At 44.1% G+C, this 23,107-nt stretch overlaps 1 protein-coding gene across 1 annotated transcript in view; it reads right to left on the reverse strand.

Moving 5' to 3' along the window:
• The window catches only part of CACNA2D1 (calcium voltage-gated channel auxiliary subunit alpha2delta 1), a 640,389-nt gene that overhangs the window by 37,959 nt on the left and 579,323 nt on the right, over positions 1 to 23,107 (reverse strand). The window contains exons 28-33 of the mRNA XM_066592011.1: positions 20,547 to 20,633; positions 18,749 to 18,816; positions 17,112 to 17,153; positions 16,126 to 16,197; positions 606 to 758; positions 477 to 529 (exon numbers count right to left, since the gene is read on the reverse strand). Coding sequence (XP_066448108.1) covers positions 477 to 529; positions 606 to 758; positions 16,126 to 16,197; positions 17,112 to 17,153; positions 18,749 to 18,816; positions 20,547 to 20,633 — 475 coding nt within the window. The remainder of the gene's footprint in view (positions 1 to 476; positions 530 to 605; positions 759 to 16,125; positions 16,198 to 17,111; positions 17,154 to 18,748; positions 18,817 to 20,546; positions 20,634 to 23,107) is intronic.

Consider the following 23,107-nt stretch of genomic DNA (forward strand, 5'->3'; position numbering starts at 1 on the left):
CAGAAAGCTTCATTGAGCCATACATTTCCCCTGAAATAACCAACTATCCAGGGGCAAAAAGTATAAGGGGTGCAGAGGTTGCCGCCGCACCAGGCCCAAGAGGCCTAGGGGGCCCATAAAGTCTCTCTTCTCCATATTGCAAACCAATACTATCAACACTTTATAGTTAGGGGCCCAGTTCCAGATTTTGCACTGGGGCCCCCAGCTTCAAGTTACACCTCTGCAACCATCTAACACCTGAACATGGATAGATCTGGTCCACTAGGGGGACACTGTTAGTCAGCTACTCTTTGTTCTGGCTAACACAAGTGCACTGCAATAAAAGGACTCCCTATGAGATTCATAAGCTCTAATAATGCTTACTAAATGGGATTACTTTCATGACAGAATCTCTGTAAGTCACATATCAATTATGGCAAAGATATATTAATCATAAATTAACCTTAGTCAATCAGGTCTTGTAAATTATAACTTACCAAGCAGCAGCAGAAGCCCACCATCCAAGGTTTAGAAGATCTGCTATAGTAGGCTATAATGAAAGGACATACGTATTATCCAGAAATAGTAATTCATTTGCTATAAAGATGCTAATTAATATTACATACCACAAACACAGAGCGAGGGGCAGCTGTTTTTGCTGGCTCTTCACCTGGATCACATACAGACTGGTAGTCATAAGACTTATTAAATGCATAAACAGAAATATTGACAAGCTTTCTCATCAAGCTTGGGTCAATCTCTCCAAAGAATCTGCCAATCTAGAAATAACAGACATATATTTTTAAATGTAATTTATGTTTTATTTTAATCCATTTTAGCTACATATGGCTCAAAGCACACCTATAGGCTTTCATTGTCAAAAATGCCAACTGTATGACACTGAATATCTTTTTCTGATGGATCCATTTGACATTTTTAAATATATTTTTTATTTAAAAAATTACAATAGTATACATAACAGAATGGTATTTAACAAAGAAAAATGCAAGGTCCTTAATCTGGGTAAGAAAAATGAAAACAACATGTAGGGAATGGGAAGAATTGTGTTAAGCAGCAGCACATGTGAAAAAGACTTGGGCATACTAATAGATCATAGACTGAACATGAGACAATGTGATGCAGCAGCAAAAAAAGGCAAACACAATCCTAGGATGTATTAAGAAAAGGATAGAGTCTACATCATGTAAGGCAATTAACCCACTCTACTCTTTCTTAGTTAGACCTCTTCTGGAATACTGTGTCCAGTTCTGGGCACCCCAATTTAAAAAAGACAGACAAACTGGAGCAAGTTCAAAGAAGAGCTACCAGGATGGTGAGCGGTCTGCAAATCATGTCCTCTGAGGAATGGTTAAAGGATCTGGGAATGTTTAGCTTGCAAAAAAGAAGGCTGAGAGGAGACTTAATAGCTGTCTACAAATATCTGAAGGGCTGTCACAGTGCAGAGGGATCAGCCCTATTCTCATTTTCACAAGGAAAGACTAGAAGCAATGGGAGGAAACCACAGGGGAGGAGACAAAGATTAGATATTAGAGAACAACTTTTTGAATGGGAATCAGTCAGTGGAACTGGTCGCCACAAGATGTAGCAAGCTCTCCTTCAATGGAAGTCTTCAAACAGAGGCTGGACAGACATCTGGATAGGATTATTTAGTGATAGTGCATTGAGCAAGGGGTTGTACCCAATGACCTTAGAGATCCCATCTAACTATGATTTTATGTCTGATATATGGCAGAAATTTGTCTGGAAAGCAACCTATAAAGTTAGCTCTGCCTTTAGAAACTAAAGTTCTTAAAAATAAGTAAAATCTGTTTTACACATAACTTTTCAGCATGTAAAACACTTGCAAAAAATTGTATGCATTTCAGGTGTTTAAATTAAATTTTTATAAGCATTTTTGGTGATTTTTTTTTATTTCTTGAAATTTCATACATGTGTTTTCATGGCAAATTTCAAGCCCTCTAGAGAAGCCTATGGGAAAAACACCAGAAAAAATGCCATACCTAAAATATGCAACATTCTGAGAAAAACCTGCTGATGCCAGAAATACAAAAGTATCAAAAATCAGAATGTTGTTTATGTACGCTTTTCAATATTTTACTATAGACTTTGAAATAAAAACTACCTGTATCCATAGCATTTTTGAACTATTGTAAAAGAAAGGTCATGAAGACAAAAATGAAAGCACTCTGAGAAACTGTCTCTGTCTGAATCTACTCTAAAGGCCCTTTTACACACAACAATGATCGCTCAAAACCCATATTTTGAGCGATCCTCATTGTGTGTAAATGTGTGCCCATCGTGCACTTACTGTGCACTTTTCGTCCATCACTGAGTTCTGCTCATTTTAAAATCCATTGGGACTGATAAAGCAGACAACATGCTGAGTTCTCTGCAGGCAGTGCTGATAACATTCTTTCAGCAGCTGTCCTGCTGGAGAACAATAGTGATGTATTTAGAGAACAGACCACCTGATGTTCTCTAAATACATTCAAATAAAGTTACTTAGCTACTAAAGGGCTAATTAGTAGCTAATGCAAAATGATCGCTCAAAACTGTCAGTTTCTGACAAATTTTGAGCAACCATCTGTGTAAATGAACCTTAAAGCAGTGGCTATGATTTAATATAGTGTCAAACAGCTTTGTTCAATCCATTGTGTTATATTATGTAAACGAAACATAATACCCTCACAGCTTTAAGGAATAAGTTAGCAAATTTAACTTTCTGAACGCTAAAAGTAAATGAAAAACAAATCTATATTATCCTTTAAAATACAATAAAAAACATGCATTTGTATATATACACAGTATACTCATTTCAGAGCTATTAATAATAAACAGATTATTATTTAAAGGGGTTTTTCTCCCAGCAAAAAATTAAATTATTTTGAGTAGATATGCCATCAACATGTGAATGGCGGTGGTACCTCTCTCACCAAACATTGCTGTGAATTGCAAACCAGTTCTACTCAAGAAAATACTGATATATAGCAAATGTACAGAGTACACGGTTAAATATGGTACAGAGTCTGAAAAAACAGCTGTGCTTTACTTTGTTACTACCTCTCTTTTCCTGGAAGAGATGCTGGACCCTCACTGGTCATAAACTGATTGTGATGTCCTCAGTGTTACTAGTTGGAAAAACAGCTGTATATAGTGTTGTTTTAATCCACGGAAGTTGTAGTAATGGTAGTGCTAATTTTGCTTACCAGGGTTTATGTTAACCCCTTAACGACCAGCCCATAGTGTTTTTACGTCCTCCCGAAGTGGGCTTTATTCTCTGAGGATGTAAAAACATGTGTCCTGCAGAGAATAAAGCCCCTCGGGCTCTGGATGTGACAGCTCCCTGCTGTCGGTGCCCGCAGGTAGCCGACAGCATGGAGCTGTCATCCCGGGCTGCAGGGACCCTCCCCCCCCCCGGCAATGCGATCGGCGCTATCCAATCGATAGCGCCGATCGCATAAAAGTTGCAAAAAGTGCAAAAAAAGTTAAAGATTCAGCTGCCCTGATGGATCGGATCCATCAGGGCAGCTGAAATTACTCACCTGAGTCCGCCGCACTGCTCCCCGCTCTCCTGGTCCTCCGGGCCCCGAAGCCGGCGTTCTGCGCATGCGCGCCAGGCGGCATAACGTCAGCCGCATGCGCAGAAGGCCTGGCGGCCTGGGAGATTTAAAATCTCCTGGCTACCGGCTCCTGTAGGTAGCCGGGAGGCAGGAGATGTCAGCGGGGACCGCGGTGAATTCATGAATGGGTGTGAGGGAGACCTGCCTCTGATTGGCTCAGGCTGAGCCAATCAGGGGCAGCTTTGAGTCACACCCCCTTCACATCCACTGCAGGCCGGCCGCGCTGAACTCCGGCTGCCGGGACAAGGTAAGTATATATATATTTTTTATTTTAAGACATTTCTGGATGAATTGCAGGGAAGGGCTTATATATTTAAGCCCTTCCCGACAATTCATCCAGCGCTCGCCCGCAGCGCATTGCTTTCAATGGAGCCGGCTGTATTGCCGACTCCATTGAATGCAATGCGCTGGACAGCTCCGGACCGTTTCTAATGAAACGCGGCTAGGAGCAGATTTTCAGGCGATTTTTGGGCATCGGTCACGCGATTTGCGGATGCGCATCCGTCATGCGATCCGCAAATCGAGTGAAAAAACGCCCGTGTGACTAAGGCCTTAAGGCGCAAACAGGCTTGGTCACTAAGGGGTTAAGAAAACTGTTCCTATCCAAAGACAAGCATTTCAGAAATATATTTCAAGTATAGTAATGAGATACTTTGTTCTGCATTATAAAAAAGTGCACTTTATTAATATTGGAGTGATAAAGCAATGATTTGCTTTTAGTAACTTACAGATGGGTTTTTCTTTAGCTAGGCTGTTAACAGTGTGCTGTGCAATCAGAGTGGTTTATTTACACTTTTAATTAATTTACAAGTTTTTTTTTTGTGTGTGTTAAGATGTGATAACAGCTTTTTAATGGGTTAATATAACTTTCAGTGGCATGATATGACAATCAAGATAAAATGTGTTGCATCTGTACAAATGTTGTCTAGAATCAAAAGAATAGGATCTGGCACAGGACTAAAAGGAGGTATTCTTTATTAGTAATCCATCCAAACATGCCATAGACACGAGCAAGAACATTTAGTTCAAAATGTGTAAGGGCTCATGCACACGACCATATTTATGGCGCATATTATGTGCATATTTTTCACACTCGTAATATGCAGTGAAGAGAACCAATTAATTTCAATGGGTTCATTCACATATGCGTTTTTTCATGCAACTTGTGGTCACATGAAAAAAATACTTGCATGTCCTATTTAACACCAAAATAAGGCACAGAAGCAATGAGTCAGGGCAAATATGCAGTGAATACACAGGAAGCCTGCAAATCCCACTGCATATTCGCGCAGTAAGGGCTCAGTCAGACGGGCGTTTTTTCGCGCGATTTGCGCATGCGCATGCGTCCGGCGATTTTATAAAACCATTGCTTTGCAATGGTATCGGACACATGAGCGCTTTTTATGCGCTCGTCCGATAAATTATAGAACAGAAATCGCAGATCGCACCTATCTGCGATCTGCGATTCCTGTTCTCTTCTCTATATGCTCTCAATCGGGCCGGCGGCAGCAGCGCCGACCCCATTGAGAACATATAGTAGACAAATCATTCTCCTCTGCCACAGCTGTAACAGCTGTGGCAGAGAAGAATGATGTTTGCCCATTGAATTCAATGGAGCCGGCAATACAGCCGGCTCCATTGAAAGCAATGGGCTGCCGGCGAGCGTGGGATGAATTTTCGGGAATGGCTTAAAAATATAAGCTCTTCCCTGCAATTCATCCAGAAATGTGTTAAAACAAAAAAATATATATATACTCACCTGGTCCCGGCAGACGGAGTGCAGCCGCGGCCGGCGGCAGTTCTCCTGAACTGCTCTGAGTAGTATTCAGCAGCCGGGGATTTAAAATCCCCGCCTGCTGAATGAGCTGCCTCTGATTGGTCACAGCCTCACCAATCAGAGACAGCTCTCACTTACCCATTCATTAATTCATGAATGGGTGAGTGAGTGCTGCCTCTGATTGGCTCAGCGCAGGGACCAATCAGGGGCAGCTCTCAGCTGAATGAACTAGAGATGACAAATACACAGACCAAAAAGTAACTACTCCACACCACTACCAGAGATACACAGAAACACAATTGTATAATCCTCTGCTCAGAGGAGCAGGTTTATATATCTAAAATAAGTCATTGATAAGCCGGATGGGGAAACAACCAGCCCAGCAAGCCTATTAAGCCCACAGAAAGATGGGAATTGTTTCTTCCTCGGTGTCCAGTGCCCAAATGAAACTACACATGTGCTAGCAAGTGTATCACATGGTCTCAGGCTTATGACGCCACCCTAAATCTAACTTTGAACCCAGATGCATCTGCTGGCACTATGACAATAGTTAGCTCTATTTCCTTTTTCTCTATCTAGATGATGAGACAACCCTTGGAATTGAAGTATTAAAGTCCCAGCCCTTTACTTAGATAGTATCCACTAATATACAGTTTTTTTTTGTTTGTTTTTTTTTTTTTTTGGGGGGGGGGGTTGCTGTTAGCTCAGCAACTCTAGAGCTAGTATGGGTGGACAGCAAAATATAAAGACATATTTGTCAACACCTGTTGAATGCAGTGTTTTGCTTTTCTTTTTCTTAAAATAGTTTTGATACATTTATACTTTTCTTATTTTATTGTATTATAGGACCACACGTTAAAGTTTATCCATCTTTTACACTATCTCCGGACTCTTAGATACTCCTTCTACAGGCGTTTGTTCAATCTGTTGTTCATGGTGTGTACTTGAGTTACTCTGATTTGTCCGAGGCTATATTTTAATGCTATATGTGATCTATATCCCATTTATTTTGATTGCTTTATAAATCCTTTGCTTTGAATAGAATTATTTGCTGTTGCGTTTTTCTTTGTTTTTCTTCAATGGTTAAAAAAACTTCAATGAAAATTAAAAACATAAAATAAAGTCATATTTGTAGTAAACATATATAATAGAATGTGTTAAAAAAGGAAAAATATATTTTGCAAATTTACAACTCTTTCAAGTACAAGAAATAAAGTTAAATATAACATTAAATATTAATGCTGCCAACATTATTTTCATAAACCTACTTTAGAAATGTCACGTTCAGGAGAATAGTGTTGCTTAAAAAGGTTATTACTGTACAATATAAGCAGTTTTAACTCATCCATTGCAAGTCAAAATATTAAACTACATGTTATCTTCCGATTCTGTATGCCAAGTTTATACAAAGGTTTAGCATTAGAGATGAGCGAACACCAAAATGTTCGGGTGTTCGTTATTCGGAACGAACTTCCCGTGATGCTCGAGGGTTCGTTTCGAACAACGAACCCCATTGAAGTCAATGGGCGACCAGAACATTTTTGTATTTCGCCGATGCTCGCTAAGGTTTTCATGTGTGAAAATCTGGGCAATTCAAGAAAGTGATGGGAATGACACAGTGACGGATAGGGCAGGCGAGGGGCTACATGGTGGGCTGCATCTCAAGTTCCCAGGTCCCACTATTAAGCCACAATACCGGCAAGAGTGGGCCCCCCCCCCTCCCAACAACTTTTACTTCTGAAAAGCCCTCATTAGCATGGCATACCTTTGCTAAGCACCACACTACCTCCAACAAAGCACAATCACTGCCTGCATGACACTCCACTGACACTTCTCCTGGGTTACATGCTGACCAACCGCCCCCCCTCCCCCCCACAGCGCACACCAAAGTGTCCCTGGGCAGCCTTCAGCTGCCCTCATGCCACACCACGCTCATGTCTATTTAGAATTGCGTCTGCCATGACGAGGGACCGCAGGCACACACTGCAGAGGTTGGCACGGCTAGGCAGCGACCCTCTTTAAAAGTGGCGGAGCGATAGCCCACAATGCTGTACAGAAGCAATGAGAAATAGAATCCTGTGCCACCGCCATCAGGAGCTGCACACGTGGGCATAGCAATGGGGAACCTATGTGCCACACACTATTCATTCTGTCAAGGTGTCTGCATGCCCCAGTCAGACCGGGCTTTTTAATTCATAGACACAGGCAGGTACAACTCCCTATTGTGAAGTCCCTGTCGACCCACAGCATGGGTGGCTCCCTGGAACCCACCGGTGGTACACAGAAATATCCCATTGCATTGCCCAACACAGCTGAGGTAGTAATGTCGTGCTTAATGCAGGTGGGCTTCGGCCCACACTGCATGCCCCAGTCTGACTGGGGTTCTTTATAAGTGTACAGATGTAGTAAAAACTCCGTGTGCACCTACAGCATGGGTGGGTGCCAGGAAGCCACCGGCGGTACATAGAAATATCCCATTGCATTGCCCAACACAGCTGAGGTAGTAATGTTGTGCTTAACCCTTTCCAATCCAATTTGTATATGGTTTTCCTAGGGGGCTTACTCTTTTTCTGCCGTTATACAACGGCGCTATATGCTGGCTAAAGCCAGTACTGCATGAGCTGACACGTAGGATAGGCTCCGACAGCAGAGAGGCTGGCAATATACAGTAAGAGAACCCCGACGGACGTCTACCAACAACGGAGCTGTACAGCCTTAAACCCTAATGTCTTCACAGGTCACACAGTGGACTGGAAAGGGTTAATGCAGGTGGGTTTCGGCCCACACTGCATGCCCCAGTCAGACTGGGTTTCTTTATAAGTGGAAACAGATGCATTTATAATTCCCTGTGGACCCACTGCCTGGGTGGGTGCCAGGAAGCCACCGGCGGTACATAGAAATATCCCATTGCATTGCCCAACACAGCTGAGGTAGTAATGTTGTGCGTAATACAGGTGGGCTTCGGCCCACACTGCATGCCCCAGTCAGACTGGGGTTCTTTAGAAGTGTACAGATGTATTAAAAACTCCGTGTGCACCTACAGCATGGGTGGCTCCCTGGAACCCACCGGCGGTACACAAAAATATCCCATTGCATTGCCCAACACAGCTGAGGTAGTAATGTCGTGCTTAATGCAGGTGGGCTTCGGCCCACACTGCATGCCCCAGTCAGACTGGGGTTCTTTACAAGTGGACACATGTAGGTTAAACTCCCTGTGGACCCACTGCCTGGGTGGGTGCCAGGAAGCCACCGGCGGTACATAGAAATATCCCATTGCATTGCCCAACACAGCTGAGGTAGTAATGTTGTGCGTAATACAGGTGGGCTTCGGCCCACACTGCATGCCCCAGTCAGACTGGGGTTCTTTAGAAGTGTACAGATGTATTAAAAACTCCGTGTGCACCTACAGCATGGGTGGCTCCCTGGAACCCACCGGCGGTACACAAAAATATCCCATTGCATTGCCCAACACAGCTGAGGTAGTAATGTCGTGCTTAATGCAGGTGGGCTTCGGCCCACACTGCATGCCCCAGTCAGACTGGGGTTCTTTACAAGTGGACACATGTAGGTTAAACTCCCTGTGGACCCACTGCCTGGGTGGGTGCCAGGAAGCCACCGGCGGTACATAGAAATATCCCATTGCATTGCCCAACACAGCTGAGGTAGTAATGTTGTGCGTAATACAGGTGGGCTTCGGCCCACACTGCATGCCCCAGTCAGACTGGGGTTCTTTAGAAGTGTACAGATGTATTAAAAACTCCGTGTGCACCTACAGCATGGGTGGCTCCCTGGAACCCACCGGCGGTACATAAAAATATCCCATTGCATTGCCCAACACAGCTGAGGTTACGTCAGCTGTAATGCAGGTGGGCTAAAAATTAATTTGATTACACTGTAGGCGAGGGCCCACAAAAATTGCTGTATCAACAGTACTAATGTACATCCCAAAAATTGGCCATGGCCAGCCAAGAGGGCAGGTGAAACACATTAATCGCTTTGGTTAATGTGGCTTAAGTGGTAACTAGGCCTGGAGGCAGCCCAGTGTAACGAAAAATTGGTTCAAGTTAAAGTTCCAATGCTTTTAAGCGCATTGAAACTTTTAAAAATTGTTCTGAAAAATTATTTGACTGAGCCTTGTGGCCCTAAGAAAAATTGCCCGTTCAGCGTGATTACGTGAGGTTTCAGGAGGAGGAGCAGGAGGAGGAGGAGGAGGAATATTAGACACAGATTGATGAAGCAGAAATGTCCCCGTTTTGGATGGTGAGAGAGAACGTAGCTTCCATCCGCGGGTGCAGCCTACGTATTGCTTACGTATCGCTGCTGTCCGCTGGTGGAGAACAGAAGTCTGGGGAAATCCAGCCTTTGTTCATCTTGATGAGTGTAAGCCTGTCGGCACTGTCGGTTGACAAGCGGCTACGCTTATCTGTGATGATTCCCCCAGCCGCACTAAACACCCTTTCCGACAAGACGCTAGCCGCAGGACAAGCAAGCACCTCCAGGGCATACAGCGCGAGTTCAGGCCACGTGTCCAGCTTCGACACCCAGTAGTTGTAGGGGGCAGAGGCGTCACCAAGGATGGTCGTGCGATCCGCTACGTACTCCCTCACCATCCTTTTACAGTGCTCCCGCCGACTCAGCCGTGACTGGGGAGCGGTGACACAGTCTTGGTGGGGAGCCATAAAGCTGGCCAGGCCCTTAAAGACTGTTGCACTGCCTGGGATGTACATGCTGCTCGATCTACGCACATCCCCTGCTACCTTGCCCTCGGTACTGCGCCTTCTGCCACTAGCGCTGTCGGCTGGGAATTTTACCATCAGCTTGTCCGCAAGGGTCCTGTGGTATAGCAACACTCTCGAACCCCTTTCCTCTTCGGGAATCAGAGTGGGCAGGTTCTCCTTATACCGTGGATCGAGCAGTGTGTACACCCAGTAATCCGTCGTGGCCAGAATGCGTGCAACGCGAGGGTCACGAGAAAGGCATCCTAACATGAAGTCAGCCATGTGTGCCAGGGTACCAGTACGCAACACATGGCTGTCCTCACTAGGAAGATCACTTTCAGGATCCTCCTCCTCCTCCTCCTCCTCCTCAGGCCATACACGCTGAAAGGATGACAGGCAATCAGCCGGTGTACCGTCAGCAGCGGCCCAAGCTGTCTCTTCCCCCTCCTCCTCATCCTCCTCATGCTCCTCCTCCTCCTCCTGTACGCGCTGAGAAATAGACAGGAGGGTGCCCTGACTATCCAGCGGCATACTGTCTTCCCCCGCCCCCGTTTCCGAGCGCAAAGCAGCTGCCTTTATTGTTTGCAGGGAATTTCTCAAGATGCATAGCAGAGGAATGGTGACGCTAATGATTGTAGCATCGCCGCTCACCACCTGGGTAGACTCCTCAAAATTACCAAGGACATGGCAGATGTCTGCCAACCAGGCCCACTCTTCTGAAAGGAATTGAGGAGGCTGACTCCCACTGCGCCGCCCATGTTGGAGTTGGTATTCGACTATAGCTCTACGTTGTTCATAGAGCCTGGCCAACATGTGGAGCGTAGAGTTCCACCGTGTGGGCACGTCGCACAGCAGTCGGTGCACTGGCAGCTTAAAGTGATGTTGCAGGGTGCGCAGGGTGGCAGCGTCCGTGTGGGACTTGCGGAAATGTGCGCAGAGCCGGCGCGCCTTTACGAGCAGGTCTGACAAGCGTGGGTAGCTTTTCAGAAAGCGCTGAACCACCAAATTAAAGACGTGGGCCAGGCATGGCACGTGCGTGAGGCTGCCGAGCTGCAGAGCCGCCACCAGGTTACGGCCGTTGTCACACACGACCATGCCCGGTTGGAGGCTCAGCGGCGCAAGCCAGCGGTCGGTCTGCTGTGTCAGACCCTGCAGCAGTTCGTGGGCCGTGTGCCTCTTATCGCCTAAGCTGAGTAGTTTCAGCACGGCCTGCTGACGCTTGCCCACCGCTGTGCTGCCACACCGCGCGACACCGACTGCTGGCGACATGCTGCTGCTAACACATCTTGATTGCGAGACAGAGGAGGAGGAGGAGGAGGAGGAGGGTGCTTTAGTGGAGGAAGCATACACCTCCGCAGATACCAGCACCGAGCTGGGGCCCGCAATTCTGGGGGTGGGTAGGACGTGAGCGGTCCCAGGCTCTGACTCTGTCCCAGCCTCCACTAAATTCACCCAATGTGCCGTCAGGGAGATGTAGTGGCCCTGCCCGCCTGTGCTTGTCCACGTGTCCGTAGTTAAGTGGACCGTGGCAGTAACCGCGTTGGTGAGGGCGCGTACAATGTTGCGGGAGACGTGGTCGTGCAGGGCTGGGACGGCACATCGGGAAAAGTAGTGGCGACTGGGAACTGAGTAGCGCGGGGCCGCCGCCTCCATGATACTTTTGAAGGACTCCGTTTCCACAACCCTATACGGCAGCATCTCAAGGCTGATGAATTTTGCGATGCGGACGGTTAACGTTTGAGCGTGCGGGTGCGTGGCGGCGTACTTGCGCTTGCGCTCCAACAGTTGCGCTAGCGACGGCTGGACTGTGCGGTGCGAGACATTGGAGGATGGGGCCGAGGACAGCGGAGGTGAGGGTGTGGGTGCAGGCCATGAGACGGTCGTGCCTGTGTCCTGAGAGGGGGGTTGCATCTCAGTGGCAGGTTGGGGCACAGGGGGAGAGGCAGGGGTGCAAACCGGAGGCGGTGAACGGCCTTCGTCCCACCTTGTGGGGTGCTTGGCCATCATATGCCTGCGCATGGTGGTGGTGGTGAGGCTGTTGGTGTTGGCTCCCCGGCTGAGCTTTGCGCGACAAAGGTTGAAAAACTGCCAGACCTTAGAGCACCTCGGCCTCTGCAGGGTGGCATGGCGCGAGGGGGCGCTTTGGGAAACACTTGGTGGATTATTCGGTCTGGCCCTGCCTCTACCCCTGGCCACCGCACTGCCTCTTGCAACCTGCCCTGCTGATGCCCTTGACTCCCCCTCTGAAGACCTGTCCTCCTGAGTAAGCGTTGCACACCAGGTGGGGTCAGTCACCTCATCGTCCTGCTGCTCTTCCTCCGAATCCTCTGTGCGCTGCTCCCTCGGACTTACTGCCCTTACTACTACCTCACTGCAAGACAACTGTGTCTGATCGTCATCGTCCTCCTCACCCACAGAAAGTTGTTGAGACAGTTGGCGGAAGTCCCCAGCCTCATCCCCCGGACCCCGGGAACTTTCGAATGGTTGGGCATCAGTGACTATAAACTCCTCTGGTGGGAGAGGAACCGCTGCTGCCCAATCTGAGCAGGGGCCCGAGAACAGTTCCTGGGAGTGTTCCCGCTCCTGAGCAGGTGTCATTGTAGTGGAGTGAGGAGGCTGGGAGGAAGGAGGAGCAGCAGACAGAGGATTCGGATTTGCAGCAGTGGACGGCGCAGAACTGCGTGTTGACGATAGGTTGCTCGAAGCACTTTCTGCCATCCAGGACAGGACCTGCTCACACTGCTCATTTTCTAATAACCGTCTCCCGCGTGGACCCATTAATTGGGCGATGAATGTGGGGACGCCAGAAACGTGCCTCTCTCCTAATCGCGCAGCAGTCGGCTGCGACACACCGGGATCCGGAGCTCGGCCTGTGCCCACACCCTGACTTGGCCCTCCGCGTCCTCGGCCGCGTCCACGTCCTCTAGGCCTACCCCTACCCCTCAGCATGCTGTATTACCAGTGATTTGATTTCACAGGCAGGAAATAAATTGGCGCAAGACTGCAGGCCAAATATTATTTTTGCACTTTTTGGAAAACGAACGGCCCCACTGCCTTTAGTGAATGAATAATCTAAGTTTAATAACTGTGCTGTGTCCCTGCTAATGTGTCACTGAACGTGAGGGTAGCAGAGTTATTATAACTCTGGCAGAGCAGGTATTTTTTTTCCCAATTAAGGAAAGCAAATGGCGAAGCCAGCAGTAAAGCGTAGCTGGGTGCGTATGATTTAGCACTGTTCTTCACGCAGCTCACACGTCTCCACCGCCCGTAAGGACGGACAGAGGCTGGACAAATAGATTTGTTTTCAGTTTTTTCCCACCAAAAGGCAGCACTGCGTATATTCAATGAACATGAGAAGTTTAATAACTGTGCTGTGTCCCTGCTTATGTGTCACAGAACGTGAGGGTAGCAGAGTTATTATAACTCTGGCAGAGCAGGTATTTTTTTTCCCAATTAAGGAAAGCAAATGGCGAAGCCAGCAGTAAAGCGTAGCTGGGTGCGTATGATTTAGCACTGTTCTTCACGCAGCTCACACGTCTCCACCGCCCGTAAGGACGGACAGAGGCTGGACAAATAGATTTGTTTTCAGTTTTTTCCCACCAAAAGGCAGCACTGCGTATATTCAATGAACATGAGAAGTTTAATAACTGTGCTGTGTCCCTGCTTATGTGTCACAGAACGTGAGGGTAGCAGAGTTATTATAACTCTGGCAGAGCAGGTATTTTTTTTCCCAATTAAGGAAAGCAAATGGCGAAGCCAGCAGTAAAGCGTAGCTGGGTGCGTATGATTTAGCACTGTTCTTCACGCAGCTCACACGTCTCCACCGCCCGTAAGGACGGACAGAGGCTGGACAAATAGATTTGTTTTCAGTTTTTTCCCACCAAAAGGCAGCACTGCGTATATTCAATGAACATGAGAAGTTTAATAACTGTGCTGTGTCCCTGCTTATGTGTCACAGAACGTGAGGGTAGCAGAGTTATTATAACTCTGGCAGAGCAGGTATTTTTTTTCCCAATTAAGGAAAGCAAATGGCGAAGCCAGCAGTAAAGCGTAGCTGGGTGCGTATGATTTAGCACTGTTCTTCACGCAGCTCACACGTCTCCACCGCCCGTAAGGACGGACAGAGGCTGGACAAATAGATTTGTTTTCAGTTTTTTCCCACCAAAAGGCAGCACTGCGTATATTCAATGAACATGAGAAGTTTAATAACTGTGCTGTGTCCCTGCTTATGTGTCACAGAACGTGAGGGTAGCAGAGTTATTATAACTCTGGCAGAGCAGGTATTTTTTTTCCCAATTAAGGAAAGCAAATGGCGAAGCCAGCAGTAAAGCGTAGCTGGGTGCGTATGATTTAGCACTGTTCTTCACGCAGCTCACACGTCTCCACCGCCCGTAAGGACGGACAGAGGCTGGACAAATAGATTTGTTTTCAGTTTTTTCCCACCAAAAGGCAGCACTGCGTATATTCAATGAACATGAGAAGTTTAATAACTGTGCTGTGTCCCTGCTTATGTGTCACAGAACGTGAGGGTAGCAGAGTTATTATAACTCTGGCAGAGCAGGTATTTTTTTTCCCAATTAAGGAAAGCAAATGGCGAAGCCAGCAGTAAAGCGTAGCTGGGTGCGTATGATTTAGCACTGTTCTTCACGCAGCTCACACGTCTCCACCGCCCGTAAGGACGGACAGAGGCTGGACAAATAGATTTGTTTTCAGTTTTTTCCCACCAAAAGGCAGCACTGCGTATATTCAATGAACATGAGAAGTTTAATAACTGTGCTGTGTCCCTGCTTATGTGTCACAGAACGTGAGGGTAGCAGAGTTATTATAACTCTGGCAGAGCAGGTATTTTTTTTCCCAATTAAGGAAAGCAAATGGCGAAGCCAGCAGTAAAGCGTAGCTGGGTGCGTATGATTTAGCAATGTTTTTCACGCAGCTCACACGTGTCCACAGGCGTTAGGACGGACAGAGGCTGGACAAATTGATTTGTTTTCAGTTTTTTCCCACCAAAAGGCAGCACTGCGTATATTCTATGAATAATAACTGTGTTGTGGCCCTGCCTATACAATTCTTTCCCTGCAGTATCAATGGAGGGTGGAATGCTCTGCAGAGGCGATTTTGAGAAGCCCAAAAAAAATGCAGCACAGCCAACAGCAGCCTGGACAGTACTGCACACGGATAAATATGGCCCTAGAAAGGACCGTTGAGGTTCTTGAAGGCTACACTCACTCCTAACACTCTCCCTGCCTATGCAGCACTTCTGTCCCTAATGCCAGGTGCAACGGTCTGCAGAGGCGATTTTGAGAAAAAAAAAAATGCCACTGCTAACAGCAGCCAACACACAGCTATCAGTGGCCCTAATAAGGACCTTTGGGGGGTCTTGAAGCCTACACTAACTACCAATTCTTTCCCTACAGCAGCTCCGGTATAAACAGCACTGTCCCTCATCTAACTCACACCGCATCTGAGGCGAGCCGCGGGAGGGGCCGACTTTTATATTAGGCGAACACCTGATCTCCCCAGCCACTCACAGCAGGGGGGTGGTATAGGGCTTAAACGTTGCAGGGGGAAGTTGTAATGCCTTCCCTGTCTTTCAATTGGCCAGAAAAGCGCGCAAACGTCTCAGGGAAGGAAGTGAAAGTAACCAGAACACCGCATGGTGTTCGTTACGAATAACGAACATCCCGAACACCCTAATATTCGCACGAATATCAAGCTCGGACGAACGCGTTCGCTCATCTCTATTTAGCATCTGTAATCCATTTTTCCTAAATTTTATGTGTAAAATAATATTTCATCATGTAAGGTGTTTCTTGGTTTAGAAATATGAATAAGAACATTGAAATGCCCAATCGATAAATACTTCACAAACAGTTATCTTCAAAAATGTTCTGAGGAAACCAAAGAGACCCTTTTTGGCTCGACTTGGTGTAATGTAGTGCAAATATAAACAACTGTGAGGTCTGGAGACTCATAGGCCCTGTCCCAATAGAAATTAAATGCATATCCATACCTGAGTGTTGTAACTCTTTTGATTTGACATTAATAGGAAGCCACCATCATCAAGAATTATGCAGTCCAATTGCTGTAAAATATTAAGTTTCATGAGAATTCTTTTCTTCCCATCTCTTATAACAACACTGTCCTCATTTACTCTAAAAACTAATCATGATATTTTTGATTTTACTGAATGAGAAATTATTTTCCAAACCATGCGGCACTTTATTTTCCTGTGGAGCAGGGGTTCAATGATATTCCAAATTACTGGGAAATTACATTTCTTTGCATGGTCTATTTTTTCAAAGGCTCTAGAGCCCCCATGATAGCAGTGTACACTCATTGCACTTGCTCCATAAATGGAATTCTTCATACATGCTACTTCTTTACTCTGACTCACTCTGTACCCTACAATGTAGATCAGTTATCAGGGAATGTCTCTACCAATTTATAGTTAAGACTCTACATGATTCATAAATGTTAGTGGTGAAGGGCACACTGAAATGAAAAGTTCTGAGGATACAGTTTTTTTCACTTTTGACAAAGTATGAAAATCTACTAGTCCCTACTCTCAGTTCTAGTGGTGGATTGGAATCTACTTTTAGCATCCACAAAAGAGTCTACTGCTAGCATATATAGTTACAGCAACCATAGATTTGTACAGTACCTATATAAAAAGCAAATACATTATTTTACAAGCGTAGACTACATAAAAAATTGAATGGTAGGTATTAACTTTTTAACCCCATCAGATATAACTTTATTTCTTCAAAATATACAATAAATTGATCATTGTATGTGTTCAGACAAAAATAAATAGACACAGTTGTTTTGGCTATGAAATCTCTTTTTTTAAAATTTAAACTCCAAATGGCACATTTTCCTGAAATAGTATATTTCACATTTTCCTTCAAAATTATCACTGATCACAGGCCCGCCCCAACTGGGAAAACACAGCTGTAGCTCCAGATTTTTATTTTATACAAGTTTGAGAACTCTTACCGAGCTGTCCAGTTTACAGTTACAGACTTCATCCATCTTGCACTGAAGAGGGGAAATGGAAAATTGTATTCATTAAAAAGACACAGAGAAATATGATCAAGCTCTGGGAGTATCCAGAAGACAACAGCACATTGTTCCAAAGGCAGGCAGAAAATCACATTGTTAAGTTGAGTTTGTGTTAATGGCAGACATTTGTTATTTAAATGTACAATATTATGTCAAAAGAATTTTTACTAGTTAATTTAGTAATTATTCGAATAACATTATAAAAAAATCATGCTATGCTCTTGTCTGTATATGTGATGCCCAATAACACAGATTGTACTCTAAAACAAGAGAGAATGGCACTTATTAAGATGTTAAATGTCACAGCAAGACAATCTAACTGCTCATTAGATCAGTATTCAACTTATGTGGTTGCGCTTCCTGTGTCAATGGACTGAACTAGAGCAAAACTAATCTGTATAACATTCCTTCTATAATCAGATTAGTACAGTTGTAGCTTACTATATAAAACTATTTTTCATGTTAGATTTATTCTATTTACTTTATTTTTTGCTGCTATTACCATAATTTAAGTCTTCTGTACTCTGACATAACATCCCCACTTGAAATATTCTAATTCATTTGCAGGGAAGTATTAGTAAGGATCTGGTAAATACCCTGCAGAACTTACTCAAGAATGGATGTAGGTTTGTTTGTCTATTTGGGGAATAGAATTTCTCCTAGTATGGGTGACCAGTGCTAAATCTGACACAAAAACAACCTGGCTGAAAAGCATGGGTTCTTACAAGTGTGCTACCACTAGATGTGGTTTGTGGCCATAAATGCAAAATACAAAAAGAGATCAAACCTTGCTATATTGGCAAATCCTATAAAATTAACAACCTTAGCAATTGTGCTATTACAGGTCATCTATTCTATCATCTGTACAAAATACAATCCACAATACATAGGCTCCATCGAATGGTCTCTGCATCGTCAAATTTCCAAACACATATTAGATATCAAAAATGCAGCAATCTTTAATATATCTGCAGCATCTGAGGATTTCTATACTAAACATCAGGTAATACAGACTATTTAAAAATATACAGCATTAAGATAGTGAAAATGCCACATGGGGACGAGATTGGAGTTGTAAGATCTAGGGCAGAGAACTGCACTGGCAAGATTCCCCAGATGTTTAAGTTTATGTACGGATTTAATGATCCTGTATAAACAATGTTCTTATTACTATTTATTGTTGCCTTGCAAGTATCATCGCAGCTTATTCATTGTATCAGGAAATGAATGTATGACACTATCACATGACTGCTGTGGAGGTGTGACATGTTAGTTTTTTCTTTTTACCCCTTGGTTTAGTTGTGGAGAGCAAGCCATGAGTAAGGACCCCACTGAAGAATTGAAACACATAGATTTTTTCCATAATCTGCTTCTACCAATGTGTTTTAAAGTCTTCACTTAGATGCTGTTTTTATGACTATACCAAGACCTGGACATCAACTTTCATTTGGTTTACTCAGATTTCCTTTCTCTAATTTTACATGCTGTTTGAAGAATAGATGCATTAATGGAAGACACTACAGTCTACTACAATGATACCAGCATAAACACCACACATAGATAAGTCTTACCGGTTCTTTGGTGGTAGCACTCGTAAAATTGTCCATCCAACTTTGAAAATCTATTTTTACTCCAACAACTAAAACAGATAGACACGAAATTCTTAAAGTCTAGTAACTTTATTTTCAGAGTGACCTACCACATAATTATTCCAAAAAATAATATAAATTGTATTGTGCAATTATACTGTACATGTTTTGTGAACAGTGCGTTCTTTTATGAATAACTAAAATATAAATTATGTCTGCGCATCTTTTTCTGCTTGGTAAACACACTTATTGACTGGATTGTTAAGCTTGGTAACCTGCATCGCACAGCCTCTTCCTTACAGTCCTGCAACTTAACTTGACACCAATTTGTTCCATTTGCAGCTTCAAAGACTTGGAGTGTGCAGTCTGATTTTTCCAGAACAGTTTTAAAAGTAATTGGTCATCTCTAGGGCTGGTGATTCACTTCCTTTCCTAGCAACCCTTCCCGCTCATTGACAAGTCCTGACTCAAATGTAGTCTCTTTTTTTTATCGAGGACACTAATGATTGATTTACAAATAATGTCCTACCTATATCAGACTGGGTCATTTAAATATTTTGAAGCAACACTTGAATTTTACTCTCTTTACAAGGTAAATATCACACTTTTTGCCCATTTTTGCAAAAACTCCTCCAATCCCGAGAAAAAGGGACCCATGTCCCCCTTATTTTGCAATGCAGGACTGCTTCTCCCTAGCAGCGAATAGGACTGATAGTAAATAGCTGGACGCTTTCTACTTGGCTATCTCTGTCTGTCTTATTGAAATCAATCGAGTTGCACCCATGCATGTGCGGTGTCACTCCATTCATTTCAATGGGGCTGATGAAAATAGCCAACCATAGCGCTCTGTTATCTGTCTGCCCCTTTGAAATGATTAAAGCCACGGCTGCACATGCACGACCAGCATCCCATTCATTGCTATGTTACACAAATACAAAGAAGCAACCTTGCATTGTGAAATAGAGGTGACATGGGTCCCCTGCACTCAGGATTGGTGGCATTCCTAACAGTTGGACCCCCACTGATCCATCAGTTGGAACGTAAAATGTTATCCAATAAATGCAATACTACTTTAAGGCCCAATGTTCACGGGTGGATTTGAATTGTGGAATCCATGCCGGGCACCTGTGCGGATGATCTGCAGTTCAAGCTGCCCATAGGGAAACATGGGCACGCGCAACTGAATTAAAGCATGTGGATTTGATTTGCGGACCTTTGGTTGCAGAAATAAAATTGCAGCATGCTCCCTTTTAGTTCGGTTACCACACAGACAGCTTCCATTGAAGTCAATGAAAGCTGTCCGATCCACGGCCCGTCCACAATAATAATTGTGGACGGGCCGCGGATTCCATGGGAAAACAGGAGTTAGACAGCACGCTCCCTTTCAGTGCGGTTACCGCACAGACAGCTTTCATTGAAGTCAATGAAAGCTGTCCCATTCACGGCCCGTCCACAATAATAATTGTGGATGGGCCGCGGATACCATGAGAAAGCAGGAATTACACAAAAAAACAACTCTACTGCACATGTACGCCGGTGCCCCGGTCGGCGCCCCCGCACACATCCACAGTACATAAAAAAGAAGAACCGGATGGGTAAGCAGGGTTCTCGGCCGTCGGCAGGGTCGGATTCTGATGCGGCGTCCTGCATACAGAATCCAACCCACCCCTGGACATGAGCCCTAACACTGTCGCCACCACATATATACAGTACAGTCATGCTACCTTTCATCGCAGTAGGTATAATGAAACATCTATTATACACACACATTACTACTTACCAGCAGGTTTAAGCAGTTTACCATCAATGGTTATTTCCACTGCCTTGCTCACCATTATTCCATTTTCAAAAGTGGCAACCCCAGATCCTAGGAAAAAGAAATGAAAAAAAACAATTGGTTTGTTAAGTCAGTACGCTATGTATGATCATGTATAATAAAGAATACAGAAGTGTGGGAATCCCTACTGGTAAACTGCTGGGCCATACTATGCTTTTTATGTACTACCAATTTTATTATTTGAAAAGAAACCAAACAGAATTATTCCTTCTAAAGACTGTTTAGACTATTAGCTAATAGATGATAATGAAACTGAATTTAAATGGGTTAGATACTTTTCAATTAATATTTGTAATGTAATTGTGATTCTGAGTAACTTAATAATGTACTTTATATTCATGCACTGCCCAACCTGCTGCGCCTAGAGAAAGAAAACAAGGATCAATGTCAATTAAATCTCAGAATAACTGACTTTAATAAGGGGGTAGTAAGACCATCAGTGCCCCCTTCCAAGTTTACCTATCTGAGTCCAGACACTGTAGGTCAGAGCTCCCAGGTACCCAATTCCACAGTGCCACATAGATGACATGGGTGTTTTTTGACAGCCAAAGATGGGTCGAGAAGGGTAAAGTTTCTTCTTAAGGAGAGCACCTAGAAGGCCATCCATGCTCCTCTGAGAAATATGCAAATGGGTAGATGGAACAATACCTCTTCAGTACCAACCATTGGAAGGCAGCATTCCTGCAAATCAATCTCAGAGTTTTTAACAAGCTTTGTAACAATGACTGGGGATTGTGAACCAAAGCCAGAATCTTCTCCAGAGAGAAAAGATAACCATGCATAGACAACTGTTTCAGGGTGATTGTCCCTCATCAGTGAGCAGTAGGTTTCTGGCTTGGTTAGTGAGAGGCCTATAGACATCTAATAGGTGGTGCTGTAAAGTTATTGTTCCATCTTCCCATTTTAAGCCAAATACACAGTGCAAAGAGTTTCTGGGTTTTAACTGCCCCTCTCTCTCAACACATATATTAAGAGTGTCACTGCCAAATACATAATGTTTATAATAACTTACATTAGCATAGTATTCCATACACATGACTCCAATAAGCATGCATTCCAGCTGTCACAAGATATTCAGACTGTGTAACAGAAGGGGTCTGAGGAGAACCACGGTTGGTTAGCTCCCTGTTGTGAGCATTCTAGAGTATTTGTGCTCCAGGAACTAGAAAATGTATGTGGCCCACCCGTTGGATGTGACATGCATTTCACTTAGCTAGATTAGAATATCTCATGGTCAGGATGGATACACACTATGTCAATTCTAGTAATGTTCAGTTAATTTTATTATATTTTTTAGGCATATAGTATAGGATTTTTAAAATTCTTCTTATTGTCCAGTATGTTTATATTTTATGTGTCTTCAACATCATTTGTTATACAATTTTTAATTCATATTGTATAGCCATTTTTATAGAACATATACATATTCTTTTAAATATGTATTCATGTATATAAACATATTTTTATCAAATATTTTTATAATCTATCAATCTGTTTTTAGCACAAGTGCAAATTAGTTTTAATGCATAAGTCACAGAAAAAAAACCTACAGACGGAAAACCTAAAACAATTGTTTTATTGATAAATAAATAACGTTTTCTTAAGCCTCTCTGCCTGTGTGAAACACATTTGTTTTTAATGTGTATTAATATGTCTATTAGTTAATTTAGGAGCAACTTTCATTTAATTCATAACATTATTATATTTATTGTAATATTATATTAAATCCCAGCCATTGCATTCTTAACATCTAGCTGGGTGCACCACATATTGTTTATCAGAACTTCATTTAGAATTAGCCTACTACATTGCATCTCGTCCACAGAATGCATGCAATTAGGGATGAGCGAGTATACTCGCTAAAGCACTACTCGTTCGAGTAATGTGCTTTAGACGAGTATTTCCCTGCTCGTCCCTGAAGATTTGGGGGCCGCCGCGGAGCGGGGAGCGGTGGGGGAGAGCGGGGAGGAACGGAGGGGAGATCTCTCTCTCCCTCTCTCCCGCCCGCTCTCCCCTGCTCCCCGCCGCAACTCACCTGTCAGCTGCGGCGGCTCCCGAATCTTCAAATTAAATTTTAATGAAGGTATTCGAGTGGGGCAATTGTGGTGTTAATTAATATATTTGACAATGACACTCTTACTATATTTGCTTAAGAAAGGTGAAGCAGTAATAACCCAGAAACGCACTGCACTGTGTATTTAGCTATCAATTAACACCTATGTCATCTTTGTGACATTGTGGAGTCTGATATCTTGCAACTCTGACCTACAGTATCTAAACATAGATGGGTGATGCTGGAGAGGAGTACTCAAAGATTCACTACCCCTTATCGAAGTCAGTTAGTTTGAGGTTTAAAATATCAGACATATTACCATTGACCCCTTGAGCACTGGTATTTTCTGTTTTCTTTTGTTATACTATATACCAAAACCTGAAGGGTCCTGTGGGATACATTAGTGCCCACCCAAGTGTTTCTTCATTTGTGGATGGTGGACTGTGATTTG

The sequence above is a fragment of the Eleutherodactylus coqui genome, chromosome 2, assembly GCF_035609145.1.
Source record: "Eleutherodactylus coqui strain aEleCoq1 chromosome 2, aEleCoq1.hap1, whole genome shotgun sequence".
Lineage (NCBI taxonomy): Eukaryota > Metazoa > Chordata > Amphibia > Anura > Eleutherodactylidae > Eleutherodactylus > Eleutherodactylus coqui.